This window comes from Marmota marmota, unplaced genomic scaffold (genome assembly GCF_001458135.2).
Source record: "Marmota marmota marmota unplaced genomic scaffold, marMar, whole genome shotgun sequence".
NCBI classification, from domain to species: Eukaryota; Metazoa; Chordata; class Mammalia; order Rodentia; family Sciuridae; genus Marmota; species Marmota marmota.
The window spans coordinates 12,660,730-12,687,029 of NW_026000142.1; the positions used below are offsets into that span (position 1 = coordinate 12,660,730).

Genomic DNA, 26,300 nt, shown 5'->3' on the forward strand with positions numbered 1-26,300 from the left:
TATATATATAGAAAGAAAGAGAGAGAGAGAGAGAGAGAGAGAGAGAGTCAGGATTAAAGGTGACAGATAATTTTGTTGTTTAAAAAAAGAAAGATAACTTTGGGGTTTCTGCTTTTATCAGGTGATGACATATTTTCTTGAAAGATACAGGGTAAGAGTATAAACTGCCACTCTTCTGAAACACTGTAATCTACTGGAAGAGAGTATTATTTAAAGATAAAAAACAGCATTTCCTGTCAAAAACAACCCTTCACTGAGACTATACAGCCAACGAATCTGGCCATAAAGGACTCCTGTATCCCTGGTATACATGGGAGGCAGATGCACTGGCTCATCTTATATTAGCCTCTCAGGGTTCACAGGACAGGAACAATTTCCTTTCACTCCCAGCCAGGTTGGAAATGACCCAGTCATTCAGAAACAAACAGGATGTAAGTTGATTTAGAAAAAAATTAGCCAGATAATAAAATCTTTGACTCAACTAGAAATGGGTTCTTTATTTTCTCCTAAAAGAGAGAGGATAAATAAAAGCAGGACTGAAGTAAAATTGAGGCAAGTATGCATTATTTATATATTAAATGAAAAGAAAATATCCTCCTGATTTTTGATAATACAGCACAAATTGCAGTAGAAATAATTTATTATTATATAGCTCATTTGACATGTTAAGAACATAATTAAAATGTAACCCATCCAAGAAATATAAATGAATTTCAGTGACATCAGCTGAAATAAACTGGCTTCTGCTTGTGCGGTTTGTGGGGAGTTTTTAAACCCTCCAGAGACCTTGGTGGTTGTCTGCAGGGCTTGGTGGAGGGTTTGCTAAGTGTGGTTGACTGCAGGGCTTGGTGGAGGGTTTGCAAAGTCCAGAGTACAACTGTGACTTTGCCTCACATCATAAAGGCAATTCTATTCTTCACTATTTTAGTCAGTGCTTTCGTTTTCTACCATGTAACATACTGAGGAAAATGTTTGCTTTATTCAGCGCCTACACCAGAATGTTGGCATTCATATGTTAACTAAAGACCTAATTACAAGGAAAAGACACATGCGTGTTCAATGATATTATCATAAATATTGACAGCATACTGCATTCAGGTTGTGTGTACATCAGGTGTTAAATATGAGATATGAAGAATTCTCTGAAAAGGATAAATATTTTAATTTGTACTTTAATAATGATTGGGGAAAACATTAATTTTAATTTAATCACACCAGGCAGCATTAGCTTCTATGACCTCCTCTCTTATTTAATAAAATCAACAGTATTGGCAGCACGTTAGAAAGATAAAATTGAAACTTAAATTCCCTTATGATAAATCGCAATATGTTGTTTTTTTAAAATCAGGCTTAGTATTCTTTGAAGCATGTACTCCAGTGCAAGGAATGTGAAAGGGGAAGGAGGTGGGTTCAAATGGACATGTATGAGCAGGAGGTCTGCAGCTGCCAGTCATTGCATCCCAGAGGTGAATTTGACACTCACCAGTACTTTACAACACATTGTGACACTGGATAAGCCATACAAACTTTCATTCTGTTCTATTTGATGTTTCATTTCCCAAAGAAATAACAAAAACTAAAATAATAAAATTATTTCTGATTGCAAACAAATATTTTAGACAAGTGCTGGATAAAATAACTTGGGGATGCTCCCAAATGATCAGAGAGTACTGGTTGCACTGCTGGATTGAGCCACCATGCAGCTAAAGCAAGTCTTACTGCTCTGGGAAAATAAAGGCTCTCCAGCCCCATTACAAAAACAAAAACAAAAACAAAAAAATTCAAAAATACATCTTTTAAAGAAAGTTTCAAAGTAACCATCATGGGAAACATAATTCCTTTGTCAAACTTCCCTTATGATTTACTGTTACTTTCCATGGCATTTTTGTTTAAGGATTTTAAAAATTGCTTTATTTTTTAAAATATTTATTTAGTTGTCAACAGGCTTTATTTATTTATATGCTGTGCTGAGAATTGAACCCAGTGCCTCACACATGCTAGGCAAGCATTCTATCACTGAGACACAACCCCAGCCTTCTGTTGCATTTTAAGTTGCATTTTAAAAGGGACACAGAACCTGTAGCATTTTGCCAATCAAAGTACTTATCCCAATTCCTCCTGAAAATACAATATTTAGCAACAAGCATCTACCTCAATGATAGTTTCTTCATTTACCCTGCATCATGGGGAAATGACCATAAAATATCAGTAATGAAAGCCTCATTACCTTCTTTTGTCTGCTCTCAGCAGCAGCCAGCTGTGTAGACATTCTTTCTTGCATTTTTCTGCAGTGGGCCATGACTGCTTCAAGGATGGAGAGGGGATTGGTACAAACGGGTTTCTTCTCTTTGTCACCAGCACCTGCTTCATAGTCTCTCTGGAGTGCCAAGAATGGGTCGTTTAGATTAAATCTCCCATACCGTTCCTGGATAAACACCTCCTTCCTGCGAGCCTAGGATGAAAATAGAAGAATGTATTGAAGAAAGAAATACAAATATACAGAAAGATATTTAGAAGAAGGTTTGTGATTACCTTTCCAAATGATGTTCACAATTGCTCTGAGTAATGGCTCAGGAGGTCAGGTGGTGAGCAAAAGGCCAATGTGACCCCAATTTTGACCAGCCTGGCATGACATTCAGCTCATTTAAAATTTTTTTTTCTGCTATAGCTGCAATATTTTAATGCCCCCCCCCAAAAGCCCATATGTTGAGGGCTATTCCCAGCCTGTGATGTTACCAGGAGTGGTAGAACCTTTAGGAAGTGGATATAGTTTAAGGAAGTTAGGTCAAGGGATCATGTCCTTGTAGGACCCTGGACCCTCCTTTTCCTCTCACTTTGTTTCCCATACACCATATGGTCCTGGACTGAAAACTCTGAAACTGTGAACCAAATAAACCTTTCCAACTTTTAAGTTGATTACCTCAGATATTCTGTCCCAGTGATGGAAAGCTAAACACTTTCCCTTAAGAACAGTCTTCGAGCTAGGCACAGTGGCACACGCCTCTAATCCCAGTGGTTTGGAGGCTGAGACAGGAGGATCACAAGTTCCAGGCCAGCCTCAGCAACTTAATGAGGTCCCAAACAACTTAATGAGACCCTATCTCAAAATAAAAAATATAAAGGGCTGCATATGTATCTTAGTAAAGTGCTGCTGGTTTACAATCCAAGTATCCCCCTGAAAATAATAGTCTTTTATATTACAAATGATCCAAATATAGTTTTTCACATGATGCCCCCTCAGGGATCCAAATTCTACTTATAGTCTTTTCCAATTTAAAATAAAATTAGTGGTTATTACACACTATGTAAATGTATCAAATCACTATATTATGGCCAGGCCCAGTGGTGCACGCCTGTAAACCCAGCAACTCAGAGGCTGGGGCAGGAGGATAGCGAGTTCAAAGCCAGTCTCAGTAAAAGCAAGGTGCTAAGCAACTCAGTGAAACCCTGTCTCTAAATAAAATACAAAACAGGGCTGGGGTGTGGCTCAATGGTCAAATGCCCCTGAATTCAGTAAGTGCCCCCCAAAAAATAGTAACATTGTACCCCTCAAATCTGTAAAATTAACATTTAAAAAAGTAAGAACAAAGTAAATAAAAAATATTGACAAAATAACTTTTAGCAAAACTTCAAAAATAAACAAAATTATCTCTATAATTTATAGTTCAAATAATAATCAGGTAAGTCACAACAAATAAATCCCCTATAAGGTATTTTCTAGCCTGAATGACATTATGAAAATATCTGCTAGAAAAAATATCTAAATTTTTTTATGTAAAAAAAATCAAATCACAGGATTCATATTTTGTAAAGTTTGACCAACTATAAAAGACTTCAGCAGATTTTTTAAAAATTCAATTATCTCCTTGTGGTTGAATATCATTAAAATATAGTTCATAGAATCCCAGGAAAGAACATAACTCTATTTTACTCTAAATGTCAGTTCATGGGTAATAAAGTTAATTTCACACCAATGAATAACACTAAATGCGATTTTTTATAATTAGTCTACAACAATCTGCATAAAATGGAACACTAGCAGAAGAAATATATTGAAAGCCATCAATATTTTTCCTAATTGAGGTCATTTTGGAATAGTTACTAGGAAAAAAAAAAGATATTCTATGCTACAGCCATTGAAAAACTAAGTTAAAATAAATCAAGCTTAATTCTGTCAAATGTTAAACATGTTATCTAAAAAAATATTATATATGGTTCCTCACCTTAAAGGTGACGGCATTAAACAATTATTACATTTTTAGAACACTGTCAACAAGCCACCAACTAGATGAACCCAAGTGCTAGGACAAATGGGAAAAAAAAATTCTAACATTTCTTTTCCTACTACCAAATAATATTAAGAAATAAAATGCACAAAAAGTGCGGTTTCACTGTTAAATTTAAGCTACCTTTCAGAAAATTATCTTAAATTTAAAAGATAACAACATTTATGAGTTAAAAGCATTTGGTGCTTCTAGGTTCTTCAAATTCAATTATGTAATCAATACATATATTGAATAAGTATCACTTGAGAAATGCAATTTCAAAAGCAATTCCCTTTTGTACTTCACTTTCCCTTAACATGCATTCAATGTAATTCTCCCCACACTCCTGGAGAAAAACTTGGACAGCCTCATGGTATTTCTAAGCAATTCCATTTAATGAAAGTGCTATAGTAGTCACTTTAAGTCACAGAATAGTCCCATTCTAGTTATTTGAAAATCTGTGGCTGTCTCTCTTCCTCAGCTAGCATCTACTGCAGGCCAACACCCCCCACCTGGCAAAGGAGTACATAGCAAAGCCTTTTCTCCTCTTTCTAAGCTGGCTTCATCTTTTCTGTTGACAGGTGCTGTAGGAGGATAAAGAAAGAGGTGAGGGAAGTAGGAAAGTTCTACATGCCTTTTATTAGTTGGTCTGCTATCTTTGTCAATTGAGTGTGGTAAATATTTAAGGTCTACTCTTTTCTCATGGTGTCCTTGTTGATTTCCTTCAAGGACTTCTCCCTCACCACTGCTGGGACTCTTTCATCCTGTTTTCTCAATGTAGGTCACAGATTTAGTACTGGCTACCTAATCTTTAGTACCCAGAGCAAAATGCAAACCTGGAGGCCCCACACTCCCCAAAACGTAAAATTTCAAGATGACAATAGCCCAGTGTTTAATCACATGCCCCTTGTAATGCCACAGGTTACAAGTCCCTGAAGCCAGCCCTGCAAATGCTCCTCATGAAGCATCTGAGATAAAACTTTTGTTGGCTGAAGTCCTGTGTTCTCTCCTGACTGCCCTGTGTAACAGGACCTGAATCATTCTCATTCCCACTCTTTGATGCTCCTGGCCCAAACTGGTCTATAAGAAACACTCAGAGCTCTATCCAAAAGAGAAGCTGGTCTCCTCAAGATGACTATGGCATCTACCCCTCCTAACTTCCACAGAATGGCTGTTTGTTCAGCTCCACTTTCACTTATCCCCAGGAGACTGCAGGAGAAACATACCAAGTCTTTAGTTTCCTTGAAGCCCTTTTTTTTACTTGAGATGATGGGAGACCTAACTGGATGAGGCAAGACTCATGGCACAATTCTCTACAGGGAAATGTTCTTTGATAAAAAAAAAAAACCTTCCTTTTTGGTCTCAACAGCTAGATTCTTTCATGTGCCCTTTCAGTGGAGATAGAAGGTTTAAAAGCCAAAAGTAGATTTTAAGTATTATTTCTGAGATTTTGAAACTTGGTTTTCGCTTCAGTGTTTTTATATTTATCAGGATGGGCTCCTTAATGAAATTACACTTGAATGACCCATTTTTATTACTTTGTGTCTACTCACTCATCCAACATATTAAAGCACTAACTCAAGCCATTCCATAAAATGTAGGTTATTCTTAGAGCAAACTTTCCCTTTTTTGTTTTTTGAACTGGGGTTGCTTAACACAGGGTTGCTTAACCACTGAGCCCCATCCCCAGTCCTTTATAAAATATACTTTATTTAGAGACCAGGTCTCACTGAGTTGCTTAGGGCCTCACCAAGTTGCCGAGTCTAGCTTTGAACTCATGATCCTCTTGCCTCAGCCTCCTGAGTTGCTGGGATTATAGGCATGTGGCACCATGCCTGGCCAGAGTGAACTATTGATGGATGAGTTAACATTAACCTTGGCAAATCTAAAAGGTAAATACTTTAATCATGAACTTATTTCCAGTTTTTTCAAATAGATTTCATGGTCTGGAAATATGTAATATCATTTTTTCACTAATATGAAGTAGTTTTGTGTGCTTTTCTTGTGTTTCATTTTGTTTTAGAATTATAAGCTTTAACTATTCATAATAGCCAAGACAAAGAATCAGATGAGGTGTCATTGACAATGAATGAATTAAGAAAATGTGGTGTGTATCTGTATCACAAACACACACACACACACACACACACACACAACAGAATATTGGAATTCTGCCGTTTGTGGCAACATGAATAAAACTAGAAGAACTTACGTTAAGTGAAGAAAGCCAGGTACAAAAAGACAAAGCATGTTCCTATTCATGTGTGGAAGCTAAACATGCTGATCTAATAAAAACAGAATAGTGATCACTAGAAACTAAGAAAGGTGAAGAAGAAGGTGTAGAGAGGGAGGTTGGATAACAAATACCAAAATACATTAAATCAGAGGAACGAGCTCTAGTGTTTTAAGACTGACCATAGTTCAGGATTTATTGTATGTCTCAAAATAACCAGAAGAGAGGAATTCAAATGTTTCTAACCCAAAGAAATGATGAGTTTTAGAGGAGTTGATTCAATCATTGCATTGTATATCTGTATCAAATTATCATGCTGTCCCCCATAAATATATACAATGACTATGCGTCAAAAAAGGTTTTTTAAAATTACTAGCTTTAACTGACAGTCACAGTGTGTCATTTATTACATGTGGGAAATTTTTTTCCTGCTGAAAATGTTGCATAATTATATGTATACAGGATCATAAACACAGAAATACCAATTAGTTTGCTTCGCAAATATAGACTGACAGTTAACCTTTACAGTGAAGTACAAGTTATGTATGTTAGATTCCCTTAAGGGAAGAAATGGTGGCTCTGTATTTTCTGGGCATTTTTTTCTGTATTTTCTGCCAACTCGCTACATGGTTATGTTCCTGATGTCTTTAGTGTTCAAAATGAGAGAAACGAAGCATGCCTCATTTGTTTCCTAAGGCACCTTGAGTTTAGACAACAAATCTGATTTTATTTTTATTTTTTTCAGTTCCCAAAAGTATAGAAACCCCATGTAAAATGAACAAAGACAACACATACTTCACTAAAATTAAAATGCCCCCTGAACTTGTGGAGATGGTTTTCAGAGTTGTTAAGTAGTAAGTTTTTATATGACTATATACTAATTTGTTTATATATGTTATGTATACATATGTATATGTCATATTTTGATATCCCTATCTTATAAGCAGGGTTTCTAGAATTAAGTGCTCTTAAGACTTACAATGCTCTACAATATTCTAGCATCAGACTTATAAAGAAGAAAATAGTTGTTCATCTTGATTCTAGAGTTAAATGTCACAGATTAAATGAGAATATGTCATAAAGAAAAGATGTTATATCAATTCTTAGTGCAGTATTAAGATGGAATACAGCAAATTATCCACTAAACAACTAAGCAATAACATTGAAAAAATACCTTTATACATTTGGCATTAGCATGAAATACATGAAGTCTTTCATTGATTCTTAATTGAGAGAAGTAGAAAATTATCTTTTCCGCAGCCACATATCCTATCCTAAATGGATGAGTTTTCCTAAGTGGAGAAGGAGAACACACAGCAGATCTGATTATATACCCAGGAATTTTTTGGCAACTTGGAAATTTCCAAGATCTCATTACCAGAATGGTGGGCAGTGGGAACATACTCAAGTACCTTCCGGGTCCAGGCAGCTAGCTCAGTATGCATGTTTGGCATGCTACAGATCAATGTGGAATGACAGATCTCTGGTGAGCTGGGGATGATATGCTCTAACAAAAGGCATTCAAGTCTTAGAAAATTACAACAGTGCCAGTCAAACAAAATACAACTGGCAGGCCTGGTCTGGCCAGCAGGATGCCCAGTTATAATCTCTGACTTACGGGAAGAGTTGTCACCGCCAGCCTAGGCAGACTGTATATTTCTCTAAACATTCTGTTTGCAAGTGGGACACTTTTTCTTCCAATTCATCAAAGGGGCATACAATAGGTACATAATGCATACAAGTTGAATGGATAAAGGTGGCCTCCAACAGATTTAGGAAAACAGAATATGTAGTCCAGACTATCCGGAGGAAGGAGCTCACATCACATTTCCCAGTTGGAGGGAAGTACAGTCTCTTTGCCATGGAACAATCTTTCCAGGAATGTGGGGCAGAAGCTAGACCAAAGTCAGAATCCTATGCGCAGAACTAATTCTAGAGCAAATAGTGGCTGAGAGTCAGTTCACCCATTTCCCAAAACTGAACTGGGGGGTCCCAGGAAGGACTCTGCAATCTAAATTCAAGGACAGGCGATTCAGGAGGATGATCAAGGGTAGCAGTTTGGTTTCCCAGGATTCACAATTCTTTGCAGTCCCTGTTCTTTGCACTCCCAATGCGGATTGTATATAGTAGGCACTCTGTATACCACTCTGTCAGAGAAGCCTTTCTAAGATGGAAAATTTCCTGGTCACCACTCTACTTACAGGCCTCAACACTCATCATCAGCACCTCTGCCCCATGCTTTCATCCATTTCATGCTCTTGCTGAGACAGCTTCCCCTCCTCACCCAAAGAAGTCACCATGGAACACCAGCCCTCACTGCCACCTCCTCTGCTGCTCGTCTCAAAAGTTCAGAGTTCAGCTTAATTTAGATTCAGCAAATCATCTATAACTCTAGGCCATTTAAAATTACGTTACCTACTTTCCAATAAACATGTTTATTCCTTTTAACATTCTTGTATGAAAATTTACTTTCCTTAAGCCATCTTACTTTGTAACAAAGTATTTATTTCAAATGTACTTCATTATTTTTTAATAAGGGTAAGTCAACAGCTGGTCCAGGTGGCATGTGTCTGAAGTTGCAGCTTACTCAACAGGCTGAGGCCTGAGGGTTGTTTAGCTGAGTGCAAGGGACAGCCTGGGCAACAAAGAGAGACTGTCTTTTAAAATGCAAAGTCAATAAATAACGGCAGATCAAAAATATAGAACACTTGAATATATAAGGAGACCATGTAACAAAAAATAACTTAAAATGTGTATCATGCTCGGTTTGAAGAAGCCTTTCCCTAAAAGAAGAGCTGAATGTGCAGCTAATTTCTTGGTTTATGCATCAGAATTACTTGAGAATGAAGTGCATTTCAGGGAAATGAGTCATTATGAAGACACAGGCTGGCTGTAATTATAAAAACAGACTCAAAACTCTCAAGCCTAGTCACACCGATGAATACAAATAAAATTTCATCAGAATCTGAAGTTGTATAAAATCTTGTTGAGAAAATCACAAGCAAGAAGTGAAAATATGGCCATTATTCCAGGAGGATCTGACACATACCGACTTATTTGGCTTTTATTGCTTGAAACAATCAGCTGAACTGGTTTGGATGTGATTCATAAGTAAAAAAGAATATTGAAAATATTGAATTTTCTATATTCTATGTTGCTACAGTACAGATCCAGAGAAGCCCCTAAAGGCCTATGTGGTTAAAGCTTAGTCTCCAGATTGGCATTTTGGGGAAATGGTGGAAACTTTAAGATGTGGGTCTTAGTGGAAGGTTTTAGATCACTGAGGGCGAACATGCCCATAAAGGAGCCTGTGAGGTCCATATCTTTTCTTTTCTCTCTTATGTTCCTAACCATGAGGTAAACTATTCGCTATGTTGCACACTCCCACAATTATGTGCTACCTGCTCTCACCAGAGGCCTAAAAATAATGGGTCCACCTGATCATGGTCACGAATCTCCAAAAACTATGAGCCAAAATAAACCTTCCTTATTCATAAACTGATTATCTCAGGTATTCTCTTACAGTAAAGGAAAGCTGACTAACATACATATGATCCTCCTAGGAAAAGAAATTAAAACATTCATTACAAATTGTAGTTAAACACTATAAAACATAATGCAAATCAATTTTTTAAAATACTTAGAAACTTTTATTGAGAGCTTATTGTTTAATGTTGTGTGCTTTATGTTCATTTTGCCATGACAAGAAGCCCAGGAAGTGGCCATTACTTTAATTCACATTTTATAGACAAGTATACTAAGACTTAGATTTAATTCCTTGCTCCAGATTGCTTCAATAGGAGCTGGTCTTCAACCAGGACAGTCTTATTAAAGCTTATACTTCTGAGCACTAAAAGGTAATTATGATTAGAGTATTTTGGAAGACTAGGGAAGGCTTCAGAAACAAGTGCTGTTTGCAACACAATACAAACCATACAAATAAAGTCTTAAAAAACAGACAAGGTTCTCCAGAAGTTAAAGTTTTCTTTTCGCCATATATGCACTGTCAGTGCTATCGATCATGTGACCATGGCCTAAGCAGAATTATGCAGTCCTTAAGATTCTAATATCATATACATGTAAAATACTAATCAACAATAAAAACTGTATGAGATATGTTTTTCCCAAATCACTGTTACATTAAAATTTAAACGACAAAACCTAGAACACCTCTAGATCTAACTGCAAGGCAACTGCTAAGGATCCCATCCCCAGCTCTGTCTTCCCCAACACTATTGGCACTATCTTGGGTACTAAGGACATGAGCCCATGGGGGATGGTTAAAATGATGAGTCCAGTCTGACAAGATCGACTTTTGCAGGAACACGTATGGGTCAGTTCACAGAAGCAAGTGTGAGAAACACTTAGTGGTTTCAAACAACAGCATGCTCACCTTGTGAACCACAGAACAGAAACTATGCCCCCCCCACACCCACAACTCAGCTCTAGCCTTCATTATTCAACAGAAAGCAGATGTCTGAACTAGACAATACCTGGATTCCTGGGCTCACTTTTGGCTGAAGTTTCTAAAGAATGAGCAACAGCACCCAGGTGTGGTGGTGCACGCTTGTAATCCCCACAGCTTGGGAGATTTAGGCAGGAGGATTGAGAATTCAAAGCCAGACTCAGCAACAGCAAGGTGCTAAGCAACTCAGTGTGACCGTCTCTAAATACTAAGTAAATTGGCACAACTTTTCCAAAAAATTCCATCATAANCAGAGGGCGAAACAAACAGCAAGCCAGCAAAACCTAAAGGCTCTGGAGTTGGGGTCAAGTCCTTGTTCCAAACACCCAGTTGAAATCCAGAGAGCAACTATTAAGGTTTCACCATTTGTGGTTGCTGCCCGGAAGGAAGGATTGGGGTGGGGGGAATGGGATTTAAGATAAACAAAAAGGCTGTAAAAGCAGGGTGTGTTGGTGCACACCTGTAATCCCAGCAGCTCCAGAGGCTGAGGCAGGAGGATTGCAAGTTCAAAGCCAGCTTTAGCATTTTAGCAAGACCCTAAGCAACTCAGCAAGACTCTGTCTCTAAATAAAATATATTAATAAAAGGGGGGGGGCTGGGGATGTGCCTCAGTGGCTGAGTGCCCTTGAGTTCAATCCCCAGTACTCAAAAAAAGAATGACCACCAACAAGAGAAACTGAAGACAGGACTGAAGAAAATAAGAAACTATTTTGTCTTAAAGGTGGTCAAAGCTGCTCCAAAGATATAGTAGGATGCACCAGACTGAAGAAATCTGTCTCCAGCTGTGCTTCAAACACAGGCTGAAAACAGGCAGTAGGAACATACTGCAGGGACTCAAAACTCAGGAATATCTTTGCACCTGAACTGCTTCTTTCCTCTCCATCCTTAAAACACAAATGATTCAAAATTAAAAGGGATGAAAAATACAGAGAGATTTTCCCAAACACTAACATAAAAATTAACCTACCAGTCCTACATCTCAGTCTTAGTGGTAGTGATCTCAAAATTAAATAAAAGGAAACCTACGAGGCTCCTATAAAAAAGCAGGGGTTGGGGTTGGGGTGGGGTGGGGTCGTGTTTATAAATAAATGGGAAAGGAAAGCCAGAGATAAGCTGTGATCTGCAGAACTCATTCTCACTCTAGGAGGGGTGAACAGCCCCTAGGAGGAGTTCACGGGTTCACCTTCACTGTCACCTATCCCCCTGCCCCCACAGGGGTTGGATAAGTCCAGAGAATAGAATAGCAATACAAAAATCACCGTCTTCCCGAAAATGATAGTCAATGCCCTTCAGTGGTCAGAATGCTTTAGAAATTCACTAGCCAGGAATGAAAAATAACTTCTGGAGTTAAATGCTAACAGAATCTGAAGAGTTCACTTCAGTGACGACATCTCAGACACTGCTCACTTTGTGAAGACATACATGGGCCACAGGAGTGAAAGGCAGTATGGCGGTATCACATGATCTGCAGCACGGGACTGTGGTCAGAGAAGAGGTGTGTTTCCCTCTTTTCTATACCTTTCATCTTTATCTTCCAACCTGTTGGCCACCTATACTGCCCCACCTGCTCATGGTATCATAGTCTGGATGTACAGAAACTGTCATGCCAGAAATATACATAATGTATATTCTGTATGATATAACAAGACTGGCTTAGATTTATTTGGTTCCTGAGGCTAAAATCTGGAAAGTATACTTCAGAAAACCATGAATTTTCTTTCAGAAATAGAAAGCATTCTAACAGAACCCATGCAACAGCTTGATTTTGCAGAAGCCAGAGACAGAAGTAACTTCATGCTTCTGTGAAATCCCCCAATTCTTCATTTTTACCTCTTATGTTGCCTTACACACATTCCCCAGTACTCATCTTATCTATAGGAAATAAGATTACCTTATTCCCTAACTAGGTTGAGAATGGCACACAAATACTGCACTGTTCTTCTCTATGGCCAAGAGTAGATATTATTAGATGATCAGCACACTTTAAGGTGAACCTAGAAACAGTCCCAAAGTTCATTTTAATGCATCACTCCAGGCAGCACTACCTATCAACCAGAACTAGGAGAAGGATGAACCAACCCACCTTCAGTGCCCTGCTACAATTGGCTATTGCTCTATTTCTTTTTCACCTTTGTAACTCAAAGAGTTTCTAGCAGAATACCCAAGACATAACAGTTACTGTTTACGGCTGATAGTAATAGTGTCCATAACTGATTAATCACTCACTATGCTTATTCTAATTTATAAACATGCTTGAAATATTTTGTTTTTATTTCATATAATACATGTTCACTGAACTTTGGAAAATACAGATGAAAGGAAAAAGAAATAATTATAATTCAATCATCAAAAGGTAGTCATAATTATATTTGCTATCACAAATATTAGATTATTTCTTCTCTTGATTTTGTCAATTTGTCTCTGTTATGAGCCAAATATTTGTCCTTTGCAATGAACTGTCCTTTTGTCATTATTAACTGTATTATCTTTGTGATACTGGGTTTGTCTTTGAATCTTTTGTTTCTTTATATTTCTATTCATAATTACCAACGTAAATGTTTAAACTTGTATTATTAAATGCTATAAATAAGTAGGACAGATTGCAGAATCACATCAGTTGTATATGGGGTAAAAATGGGAGTTCATAACCCACTTGAATCAAAGTGTGAAATATGATATATCAAGAACTATGTAATGTTTTGAACAACCAACAATAAAATTAAAAAAAATAAGTAGGACAAACCTCCCTAAAAATATTAATGTCTAAAATTTTCTTTGCTATACTACCAGCTAATTCTAGATGAAATTTAAATGTATTCTTATCAACTTCTGAAAACAAGCAGCTATAATTTAATTGGAATTACACACAGGTTAGAAATACATTTGAAAGAACAGGACTTTTCCATAAGTCTTGTTATTGGAAAAATCTTTTGCCTCATTTATCAAAGTTTGCCTTTTGTATCTTACAAAAGTTTTATATTCTCAAATCAATATACAAAAATTAAAATAAGCATTTATATATCTTTGGAAATATCCTCACTTTCCTACTTTTCAGTTACCTAAATTGATAAAATTGCTAAAGCAGTAAGACTCAATCTTGGCAGCTCATCAAAATGGCCCATGAGATTCTATAAACATTCAGAGCTGGTCTAACACTCAAATAGTTGGTCTATGATGGTTCTAAGCATTTTCAAACTCCAGCAAAAATAAGAACTACTGCTACTCATGAAGTCAAATGTACTCAACATGCCCATGGATAGGAAAGAACTCATAATCATCTAATACCAAGAGAAGCATGCACAGATATGGCACTCTATGGACAGGAAAATAGCTCCACTGTAAGTCAATTGCTATACTCTAAAGAAAATAATTAGAGAAAAGAGATATTGCTATGCCACTCATTCACTTTATACACTTTGCTTATTAATGGATGTGCTTTTTGGCTTTTGGGGTAAATTTAAAAATAAGCATTTATGCATTGTATTTAGCCTTAAAATAACAAATGAACGGAAGTCACTCATTTTCTGAAGTTCTAAATCAGTCTTTCTGTTATGTTTCCTATAGTCTCTAAATACTAAGTAAATTGGCACAACTTTTCCAAAAAATTCCATCATAAAACTTAAGTTTGTGACATTTAATGAACTAGCAAAATAGCTCCTGTATAGAAATGGCTTAGAACATCTGTAAGAAAATAGATGTTTAATAATTAAAAGGAGAGTTAAAATTTTGATTGACCATTGATTTCAAAATAAGGGTTCTGGACTATAGTTTTAAATTGGATAAAGAAGCAACTGACATTGAATATCCTTTGTGCTTGCTGGGCCAAATTACTGCTCTGAAATTTTCCAAAGTGAATTCGCCCACACTTGCATGTTGTTCACATCATTTGACTCCATCTATTTGGTTTTATTTATTTATTTATTTTGACCATGTTTTATCATCTAGGACATTTTGACTCATAACCAAAAAAAGGAAAAACAAATATTAAACATCTTGCTAAAATGAACATTACTGTAAGCAGCTATCCAAAAAAACAAGCAAATTAAACCCTCAAAAGAATGCAATATAGCATCCTTGAGGTATTTCAGTATTTCAGGAATAAGGAGCTTGCCAGTATAATTCCAGAATGCCTAATTTTTTTGAGACTTAAAAAAATGTGGAAACAGTGGTGGGTGTGGAAACAATGTTAACATAAGCATCCCCACATGAAAAATAAAGAAAGTGAAAAACAGAAATAAGGCTGTATCTTGTCTACTGAGGATAATATCACAGATCATTTCTATGGGCAGAGGTTGTGATTAAAAATTTAAAATATGGTCCTTTTTATAGCCCCAAGGAACATAAGTTGGCTTGGTTAAATACAAATTCCCTAGTACATAAAGATAGAATGGCAGAGAAGTTTTGCTTTTGCTGCTGCATCCCATTCCCAAGTCCCCACAAGACCAGCCCTGGTCACTGAGGAATAGCTCACCAATTGCAAGAACTGCTGAGCATCTGGGAAAATAAACAGAAGGCTCTTAACAGTCTCACCATCTACCAGCTGAAGATGACTCACCCCATATCAAAAACAATCAAGGGAAAAGGAATGCCAACAGTTTGAATGCAGTCTTTATTCACACCCTGCCAGTGATTTTACCACCATTAAATGTTCCCCAGTCCTGAGAGAATGTATTCCTCCTATTACATTCCTCCTGCTACTCCCCACAGCAAACCAGAAAACCTCAGAGGATGTCAGAAAAGGATCCCTGCAAAGATCATGGGGCAACTTTTTGAGGGGAACATCACCATGAACTTGCAAATAAAGTAAATGTGCATCCCTCAGATAGGTGTCAAATATGCAAGCCATGGGTAAGACACTCCTTGCTAACTTTAAGTCAGAGGTGCAGGGACTTGGGCAAAAAGGGAGGAGAGAAGCTGATCTTGTTCAAGGAAGAGACAGATCTCAGCAGGACAAATGTCATATGCAGGAACTGGGATGAATCCTTTTCAGATCATGCAACGCTGTCTTCCTTCATTGTAAGTGACGCAATAACAGCTATGAGAAATGCTTTACAAACCATCAAGTACAGCATATAGATTAGTTACTATTATTCATGTTGAATTGAACAAGTTCCTTGTCACTGGCCTGTTTGAGTTGGCTTCTGTATTTCTATTTCTGCTAGACATTTTATTTTATGTTACATCATTTATTCAGTGAGAATTCATCAAACAATATCTGTGTACATATCTGTTTTCTCCAGGAACAAGCTTCCCTTGCCTTCTTTATTCTGCTGGATATCCATGGGCTGAATGGTAATGGAGTGGTGTACCTTAAACCATCTCTAATAAGGAATAAATGAGAAGGTACTGTAAACATGTGCTGCCCATGATGAAACAGCAAAATGTGGAGTTGCTCCAGAGAAGTTCTGACCAAAACAAATGGGAATCATTTCCAGAGTCTCACACATGTTTATGAGTGGCTGTGATCAATTTCTGAACAGAGTAAACCTGAACTTTATTTTTAAAATCTATTCTTGTACGAATCCATTTTCCCTTTTCTAAGCTATGCTTCCCACTTTCTTCCTGAAAGTGGAGTTCGAGCCTATAAGTCTTGGTGGCCTCAGAGTTGATGACGCTGTTCTTCTGTGTAGGCAGCACATGACACGGCTTGCTGGAATTTGCTGCAGGAAAGAGATCAGGACCTGACCATTCCCACCCCCTCTAATGTGAAGCAGCCATCAAAGGCATCTGTCTCTGTCTTTTATATCCTCAGTCTTTCATTAATATTCCTGGGCAACACAGGATTATAAGCATGACCAAGTTAAGTCAAAATGACACTGAGGTCCTCAGAGTCTGCCTAAAACATGTCAGTTCTTAAAACTCGTCAGTCACATGGAAGTTAGTTTAAGTAGGACTCAGTCTAAGGTCACCAGCTCTCGGCCAGAGTAGACAGCAATACCAGCTCAGATTGAAGGCTCTGTGGTCTTTTCTTTGCATAAAGAAGATGATCTTCCCAGGACACCACAGGACTAGGAAAGGAAGCATGGCTACAAGCTCTCATCTTCTTCCTGGTAGTCACTGCCTCTTCATCTGACTAGTCAGTGGGAAATTATATGGCTGTAATTTCAGCTACTCTGTGCTACAGTGAATGCACCAAACAGGAATCACATCCAAGGTCACAAGAGCACCATGCTCAAACTGATTGATCCAAAGGCACATCAGAATTTGCAAGAGGACCTGTCAGAACACATATGAGGCATTCTGATAACTGAGCTGACTCAGTACAGCCATGCATTTAGAAGATCCCTCTAAAATAATACCATGCTTGCCAGTGAATGCACAGGCTGTTTTGCCTGTGTAGACTATTTTTAAATATTGGTGCCAGGCACATGGATATTTGCAGCTATGTTTGAGAAGTAATGGATAACATGTACTTGAGAATTAAACCTGGCACCCATAGAAATAATTTTTACAGTAGCAATAGAATAATCCAGGAAAAAATGACCAAAAAAAATCAATTCATGCAAGGAAAAATCTTTTTTCTTTTTTGGTACTGGGGACTGAACTCAGGGGCACTTGACCACTGAGCCACATCTCCAGCCCTATTTTGTATTTTATTTAGAGACAGGGTCTGAGTTGCTTAGCACCTTGCTTTTGCTGAGGCCAGCTTTGAACTAACAATCTTCTTGCCTCAGCATCCTGAGCCGCTGGAATTACAGGCATGCACCACTGCGCCCAGCTAAGGAAAAATCTTAATAGCTCATTTCTAAGACAATTATTCAAAACTGATTTGGTATTAGCAATAGTCTTAATTTATTTCTCTTTTTTAAATGTTAAAATAACCCTAATGACCACAGGATTTTTAACCAGGCACAAGCACTTCTATAGAATACACAACAGGTAATCAATTTCTCTTTAAGTCAAGGAGGATAATAATCGAATAAATGCACCCATTAAGCTGATCTGTGTTACAGTGGCTTTGCTATCAGTCTGGTGAGCCAATCACAAGAGATCTTCTAAGGTTAAGAAATTTATCAGCACTATGATACATTAAGAATCTATCCCAGAATCAATAAACTTGTTAGCCCATGTCTGAGTGAACAAGGAGAGACACATTGGAACATTACAATGCACCTCCCCTCACTCTGAATGTTAAAGTCTCTAATCATTTAGAAGTGCAAGTGAAGAATTAGAAAGCCAAATAAGGTCCCTAAGAGGTCACTGTTCTCACAGCAGATACCTTATCTGGAGGGAGAAGGTACCTAGGACTGCATCAGAGTCACTGAACAGCTGATGGCTTTGCTGCAGTGTCTGACTGCTCTCCCTTCCTTATGAATGCCTCCTCTGTGGAGTGAGCTCCCTTCTTCCCCTTCTACTTGTTCCCAGAAGCTGCCTGCTCCTCCCAGAAGATAAACACCTCTCTGTCTGAATTCAATGAAAAAGTAATGATTGTTTTTCTTTCACAAGGTCATAGCAGGAATTTATATTTGAACTACCCTTTGGGGATGAACAGCCTACTGGTCAAAAGATCTCACTGGATAAAAACATTGTTTTTCTACATATACTTTTTTTTAGGTACATGAAAGGAGTAAGAAAGCTCATAATTCTTCCTGTGGATGAAATATGTATTAGCGATTATAACAACACTTAGGTGAAACATAGAAATAGTTTATCTAAGACTTAAGTTTTCCTATTCGCTGAGAATGTCATTATCCAGAAGGCCCAAATCATGTAGATAAGGAAAAGAACCAGAGCCCTCAATACCTTAATATTATCGTCTCCAACAGCCTGCACTGGAGGATTACCCCCCCCCCAAATTCTTGTGTGCATGCATTTAATCATAACTACTCTTCATTCCCCCTAGTTTATCTTCTACTCTCCATCAACTTTCCTATACAATCCATTGCAGACCTTGTTATGGTTTTCATATGGAAACCAGAGTGTCACTGAGATGTCAGCTTCCAAAAGCCCTCCTCTCTAATCCAGGGCTAATCAATCAAGGTATATAATTACTGCATCTTAAATACTGGTTGTATATCTCCCTTCCTCTCTATCTCAGTGACCAAAGAGTTACTCTAGTCCTTTTCATCTTTCACAATAGTCCTGTTTGGTCTCCACATCTCCAGATCTGATGTCCCTGCAACCAACTTTCCTTTCTTGTGGATAAGAGAGCTTGCGCCACCGTGCAGATCTGAGACTGCATTTCTCACTTTGTTGAGAACTCTTCAAGACTTGATAATCAAGCCCAAGCATTTTTCAAGGCCTTCTATGATGTGAATTGTATGATGTATATTATTCTCTACTCTCATTTCTTACGTACTACCACCTACCTCCTCTTCACCTCCTGAGCTTTGTATCAACTATATTTTCTTATTTCTATATTCTTTGTGTTTTTCCATATGAGGCCTCACTGATGAGGAAGAGACTGCCCCTCCCAGACTATTCAGTTCTTTGAGATAGCAAGTGACGTCCCATCAATAAGAGGGAAAATAGCTTATACTGCTCCATCCTCAAGTGGAACTCTAAGCCTGAGCAGGCCAGCTGCCACATGTGAATGGATACTCTGAATACCTAGCCTCCTGCCTGGGACAGTGCAAAAGTGCATTTAAGTGTTTGTAGGAATGATCCTCTCTCTGCACTCTAAAGACAGCATGGTGAGTTATCATCATCATCTTGTCCACATAAAAGGTATGCAGAGAAATTCATATGTTCATCTTGCTTAAAGCTAATAAGGATTGCAATGTATTCCACTGTTGCCGTGTATTTAATAAGTAAATAAATAAATAAACAAACAAAATAAATAAAAGGTGAGGGGTGTAACTGAACATCTGGAAAGACACTGGATATCATAGGGATGCACAGCCACATAACTCAGTCCAGTATGGGGGCTCTGGGTTCCAATTGGCTGGATTTGAATTGTGGCTCTAAAATTTCCTGGCTGTGCTCTGTGCTAAATGGCTAACCACTCCAAACCTTAGTTTCTTATGTGCCAAACACAGATAATAATGCCTAAATTACAGGATTGCTGTAAGGCATAGAGAGATAATCAATGATCAGTGCAGATCATGTTACAATGTATTCTGTCATTCTCAAGAAGAGAGGATAATTGATACACAACCTAAAAAGTACCCAGACAGCTAGGTGTGGGTTAGAAGAGGCTTGGCTAACAAGGCTAATTCTCCACATTTTCATGCTGCCTTCAAGATCAAGCATAAGTCATACTCTTTTATTAGCAAACTAAGAATTGCTGTTAACTTTGTATTATTTCATGCTCTCCCCCCACACCAGGTTCTCTTCATAAAAGTGATTGACAGTGATCTTTAAGAATATGGACTGAGAGGGTTAATAAATATGCAATCTTGTGCAAAATGAGCTCACAAGGTCAGGTGTTTTCGTTGTTGTTTGTTTTTTTGCCTCGGTAGAGTTAACTGGAAGAAATCGTGGGTTGAGAAACGGAGACAGTAAGATTGAATTCTAATTGACATATAATCTCTGGGTCTGGCCATACCTAAAAGTTAGATTTAGTCCTAAAAAATTTCAGTTACATGAGCCAATATGTTACTTGGGAGTTATTTGGTTTCTGTCACAATCAAAAAAAAAATTCCCTAAAAATAAGGCACTGAATTCCACCCTATTATAACAACATTACCACCAATAACAACCAAATGTTCACTTGATAATATCTGTCAGCCTAATAATAAACTACAATTGCTCTTCTCACCAACTCTTACTGGCAGCATCTTTTCCAAATTTTTCTGATTTCCCTTCCCCCTCTCTCAGTACATCCTGGCTCCTTTTTTGCTCTTATACTCTTCCTGTCATTTGTCCTAACCAGTTCCCTCAATGAAAGAAATATCAAGGACCTATTTAAAAAGTATGAGCTAGATGCCTCTGAAAAGTGACATCCACCTTGCGGCCCCCAGACAATCTCCCTCATCATCTGGCCTCCATCTGCCTTCTCAGCCTCATCTCCTACTCCCTATCCCACACACTAACTGAGCCAACCCACAGAGATCTGAAAATTAATACATCATTGCTTTAAACCACAAGATTTTGGTATAGTTTGATAAGCAGCCATGGCATCTGAAACATTAGCCTCAGGGAGGTAGAGTCCACCTGGGCATTATCTAACAAGATGCTTGGCAGCACTGCATAATAATAGGGCTTTTACAAAGCTCTCCCCCAAAGCAGCAGAGCCCATCACTGATGTCAGCAACCATCAGGGTAATGTGAGAGATAAACAAACAAACAAACCTCTAGACTTTGAGCCTAAAGATCAGAATTCTGCCACCAGGACCAGCAGAGAGTTAAGCTGCTGAGCTGCAGCTTCCCAAACAGGACAGTGGGCCTATTAGTAACAAATGCCAGCACAAAACATGAGCAAAGGCGCTGATATTAATATTACGACTATTGAAGAGTCTAGTGTGCCTATCTGGCACCTGTTTGGGAAGGTAACTTAGAAAGACCACAGGCAATTCTTCCCTTTAGAGTCACACACACACTTTTAAAATTCATTACTATATAGTTCTACTTCCTGCTCTGGTCTTAACCCGCTGTGAGACTCTCATCACACTGCTTATCTCCCTATGCCTCAGCTTTGCCATCTACAGTGCAACTGGGTGCCACAGAGTCAAATATGTTTACTTCTATACAATCTCCCTAAAATGATTTTTACAACAGTTTTGTCTGTCAGATTTCCTTCTCTAATAACAATATTAATAGTAAACTGCCAAATAATCAAATCTGATTAACATAAATTTGTAAAGCTATGACTTAATTCTTCCAACTCTTATTTACAGGAGGTGCATATGCATATGTTCTCATGAGTGTATACACATACAAACATTACCACATGCATACATATACACTCCCCCTCCCCCTCAGACAATCCATAAATATTTAGGGCATATTTTAATGGCTTTTGAAGGCTGCAAAAGCAAAACCATAACTAAGCATCCAGCATTACTGAACCTATAGGCTTTTGAAAACTTTCTAGTTCCAGAAACAACCTATAAGGGGAAAAATTTATATATCTTTTGTGGAAGAGTAGAACCTTTAGCCACAAACAATCTTTTGATCAAAAAGAGTCAAAGAATAGTTCTGATCCTGTCAGCATCCCCAGCATCAAGTCAGGAACAGGCTCATGACACGATTTAACAAAAGCCCTTTCCCTGTCTCTCCAATACCTTCCCCATAACTGTATACTATGACTACACAGAAGGGCACACTAGCAGCTCATGTAGTTCACTGATTGGGGCTAAAGAGGATGGTTCTTATCTCTTTAATAGAGTCTGGGACTCTCCTGCAGGTTTTTATTACCAGTTATGTCCTCTAGTAGAAATCTGAATGCTAAGGACAAACCCCAAGTAATCAAGAAACACTACCCATGTCCTCAATGAGGAAATCACACACCCCTGCTTTGAGACTGGGACACAGCTGAATGTGAGCAATGTGTATTTCAAAAGTCAAAATTTCCAGACAAGTGCTTCTCCAACTTTTTAATTTCAGGACCCTTTACATTCGTAAAAGTTATTAAAGGCATAAAGAACTTTTCTTTCCAAGAGTTACAGCTATTTCTAATTACCTTTTTAAAAATTAAAATTGAAAAAAATTTTAACTCACTAATTTATTTTAAAACAATAATAAATTGATTACAGGTTAACATAAACAATGTATTATTTTAAAAATTGCTATATTATCCAAACCTAAAAAAGTTCATTGAGAAGAAAGTCATTGTTGTGTACTCCTGCATATTTCTTTAGCTTCTGGCTTCATAAAAGATAGCAATATTCTCTTGTCTGCTTTTTCTTATACTATGTGTTGTGAAATCATACACCTTTGTCACCATTGGAAAGCTCCAATGCATCCTCAGGAGAAAATGAGAGTGAAAACAGAAAAATCTACTATTATTTAAAAAAATATTTTGACTTCATGAACTACTTAGAAGGGTCCTGGGGACCCTGAGCCATACCTTTAGAGTTGCTGGTCTAAACTCTGCTCCTTATTGTCTTTATTTCCCTTCCATCTCCTTCCTTTCTTTCATTATTCTTTCTGGAACATTTCAACCTTGAATCAGGTTTGCTACAGAGAATGAAGAGTCCTCTATCTATATTTATTCCAGAAATATCATGAGAGAAAAGCACCCTCCAAACATCAAATGTCAATGTGGCACCTCAGGACCCCATAAACCTTTGCCCCATACCTATCTACAGATAAAATTGGGCTTGATATAAAGTTATGGTTTTCAGATTGAACCCCTACTCCCCACCAGGAATTATATTCATGAGAATTCAGGAAAAAGAAAAGGCTTGATGAATATGACCACTTTTCTGTTCATGGTGGCTGAAACATGACGAAGTATTAAAAGAAGAGAAAGTCAAGGAGGAGGAGGAGGAGGAAGAGGAGGAAGAGGAGGAGGAAGGGGGGGCTACAGAATAGGGACAATCCGAAGTAGTTGGCATTAGAATCCACATTGGGTACCAATCAGTATGATGCAACTACAAGGGCACTGGAACTGAGAGACAAAATAAAGAGCAGCTGCCCTGGCCCTGGTGATAGCAAGCAGGAGACCTCAGGGGAAGGAGTCACCTGGGTAGGACCACAGTTTCTCAGAAGCTCTTCTAGGCTTCCTGGTACCACATTAACCACTAACTACGGTCTATATACTATGGGAAGAAGTGGGAGAAAGGAGAAGTGAGAGAGAAGGGAAGAGGAAAGAAGGAAGAGAGAGGAGGAAGAGGATAAGGGGGTGAAGGAGAAGTGGGTGATAACAAAGTAAAGTATTCCTGCCTTCACAGAAATATATATTCAAGCACACAACAGTACTAAGTGTCCTGGCCAGGAGTTCTACCATCTACAGACAAAGAAAATAGATGTAGGAAAAATGTATTCACCTAAAATTAGGAGGAAAAAAGAATATTTCTGTAGTAATGAGGAAAAGGTAAAAATTATAAGTTTAGTCTAGTGCTCTTGACATAAAAATTCACCTATATTTAACAGGGCAATGTGGAATCATTCTAACTCCATTTATTCAATAAGAACCCAGTACAATAGAGTAGTGAACAAAACAAAATCCCTCATAGAGCTTACACTCTAATGGAAAAATGAAAACAAACACTAAGTGAAAATACATCAGATGGTGATGTGTGCNGCAGACCCATTAGAAGGCTATTAAAACAAGATGGATGGAGGAGTTGGGGTAAGAAGGAAGATGATCCCCAAGATGTCAACACCCTAATCCCTGGAATCTGTGAATATGTTACCTTGTGGATGTGATGGTGCACACCTGTAATCCCAGTTACTCTGAAAACTAAGGAAGAAGGATTGCAAGTTTGATGCCAGTTTGGGCACTTTAGCCAAGGCAATACACTGACTCAAGATAAAATGGAAAGGGCTGGGGGTATAGCTCAGAGGTAGAGCACTTGCTTAGCATAAGTGAGTCCCTGTGTTCCATCCTTAGAACCAAAAACAAACAACAACAAAAACCCGGAAACCAAGCAGATTAACCAAACAAGGCAGAAGGGCTGTGCACATATAGTCAAGTTAAGGATCTTGAGATGGGAAGATTATCTCAGATTATTCTGGATGGGATAGATCTAATTCCAAGGGTTCTTGTAAGAGGAAGCTTTCAAGTCAGAGGAAAGAGATGTGACATGGAAGCTGAGGTCAGAGAGAAACAGAGTTTGGAACACACTACCCTGCTGACTTTGAAGATGAAAGGAGGGACTACTGGTCAAGGAATGCAGGCAGCCTCCACCTAAAACAAGGAAGTGGATTCTTCTATAGAACCAGAAGAAATGTAACCCTGACACCTCATTTTAGACTTCTGAGCTTCAGGAGATAATTTTTGTAGCTTTCAAACAGAAAATCTGTGATCATTTCTCAAAGCAGCAAAGGGACACTAGGGCTGTATCAGGGGAGAATATGAGAAGCACGATTTAGGGGTGGGATAGGGGAATGGGAAAAAAACAGAGGAACCAAGTCTTACTTCACAGTTGGTCCCCACAACTACAAAAAATGAATTGACTTTCAGTTAGAACAGTGTTCGCAGAAACCTGACTAGAATAGACTCAATGCAGAATGGAAGAAAAGAAATTGTGGTCAGTTAGTAGCAACAATTGCAAGGTATTTTACTGTAAAAGGGCACAACAAAATACCATAATGGCTAGAGGGTATGCAGGGTAGATCTGAGGAAAAAATTTGATAATACAAAACAGAGGTATCCCTGCTCCTGAGAGAGGACACAGAACCAAGCACATGATGGCTGGCTGCACCTGAGCCATGAACATGGGTGGTCTGCCCGGAGTGTGAGGAGGAAGAGTTTGTGAGTAGGGGTGACAGGGAGTTGGTTGCTGTGACCATGGGAAAGGGTGGATCCTTTATTTCTGCTCAGAGAAACTGAAAGCAGCTGAGAGTAAAGCAAAGGGAAGTGGCATGTAAGGTCTCAGGAGAGAGAAGTGTACAAGAATCTAAGAGGCAAGTAAAAGCACCAAGAAATGTCATCCAATTCCCAAGCAGCACAAAAGGCCATGAAGAGGGTATGGTCATGAGTTTAAAGTGAGACCAGTCAGCAAGGTAGGGTGGTGCCTCTGCAACCTTGCACAGCTGTATTGTGTGAACATGAGGTAGGCAGAAAGTTTAATTTAACAAGCACCAGGATTTTGTCTAGAGAGGCCAAGAGAATTGGGGACATAAGCAAAAGAGGAATTGCAGCAATCTAAATGAGTAAGGAAATGTCAGGACAATTGAGGTTTTATTAAGTAACTGATACTCAGTAATTAAAGAACCTTAATGCTCAAGAATATCTAGGGACATGTTTACAATATATTGAGAAAGCAAGCAGGTTGCATAGACTACTATATAGACCATAGTCCTCCCACTTTTTTTTTTTTCTTTTGAGAGAGATGTGTTCATTAGTGCAGAGGAATATGGTTACTTCTGAGTGATGGGTAAGTTCCCTTTTTTGTGCTGTAGAAGATAGTCTACAGAGATAATTTATTACTTTGATAATTAGAGAAAACAATATTTTAAATAGAATAGCAGTTAAAATTCTTTGCAAATTATGTCCTTTACAATTGTACTCATCTAAATTACATGTTTCAGGTAGTCTAAAATCAAAACAGGCTCTATCAATGTTCATTAAGATAACATTTTTACAAGCAAAAACGTATTCAACTGGGTTGTGTTCACCTATGAAGGACTTTCCAAGGTAGAATGTTGAAGGCTTGTTGTTCACCAGCATGTATCTAGATGGTGTAATGGACATAATCTGTTGTGATTAGTTAGGTATCCTTCCTGATTCACTGGTACCTGCATGGTTTTTGTTGTTAAATATTTTAAATATCATTTCAGCTCATAG

The 26,300-nt window shown here is 38.1% G+C and overlaps 1 protein-coding gene across 1 annotated transcript in view; it reads right to left on the minus strand.

The window, feature by feature from the left end:
• Window positions 1–26,300, minus strand: part of LOC125611343 (cortactin-binding protein 2-like) — an 87,075-nt gene that overhangs the window by 22,204 nt on the left and 38,571 nt on the right. Inside the window, exon 5 of the mRNA XM_048785919.1 lies at window positions 2,228–2,452. Coding sequence (XP_048641876.1) covers window positions 2,228–2,452 — 225 coding nt within the window. The remainder of the gene's footprint in view (window positions 1–2,227; window positions 2,453–26,300) is intronic.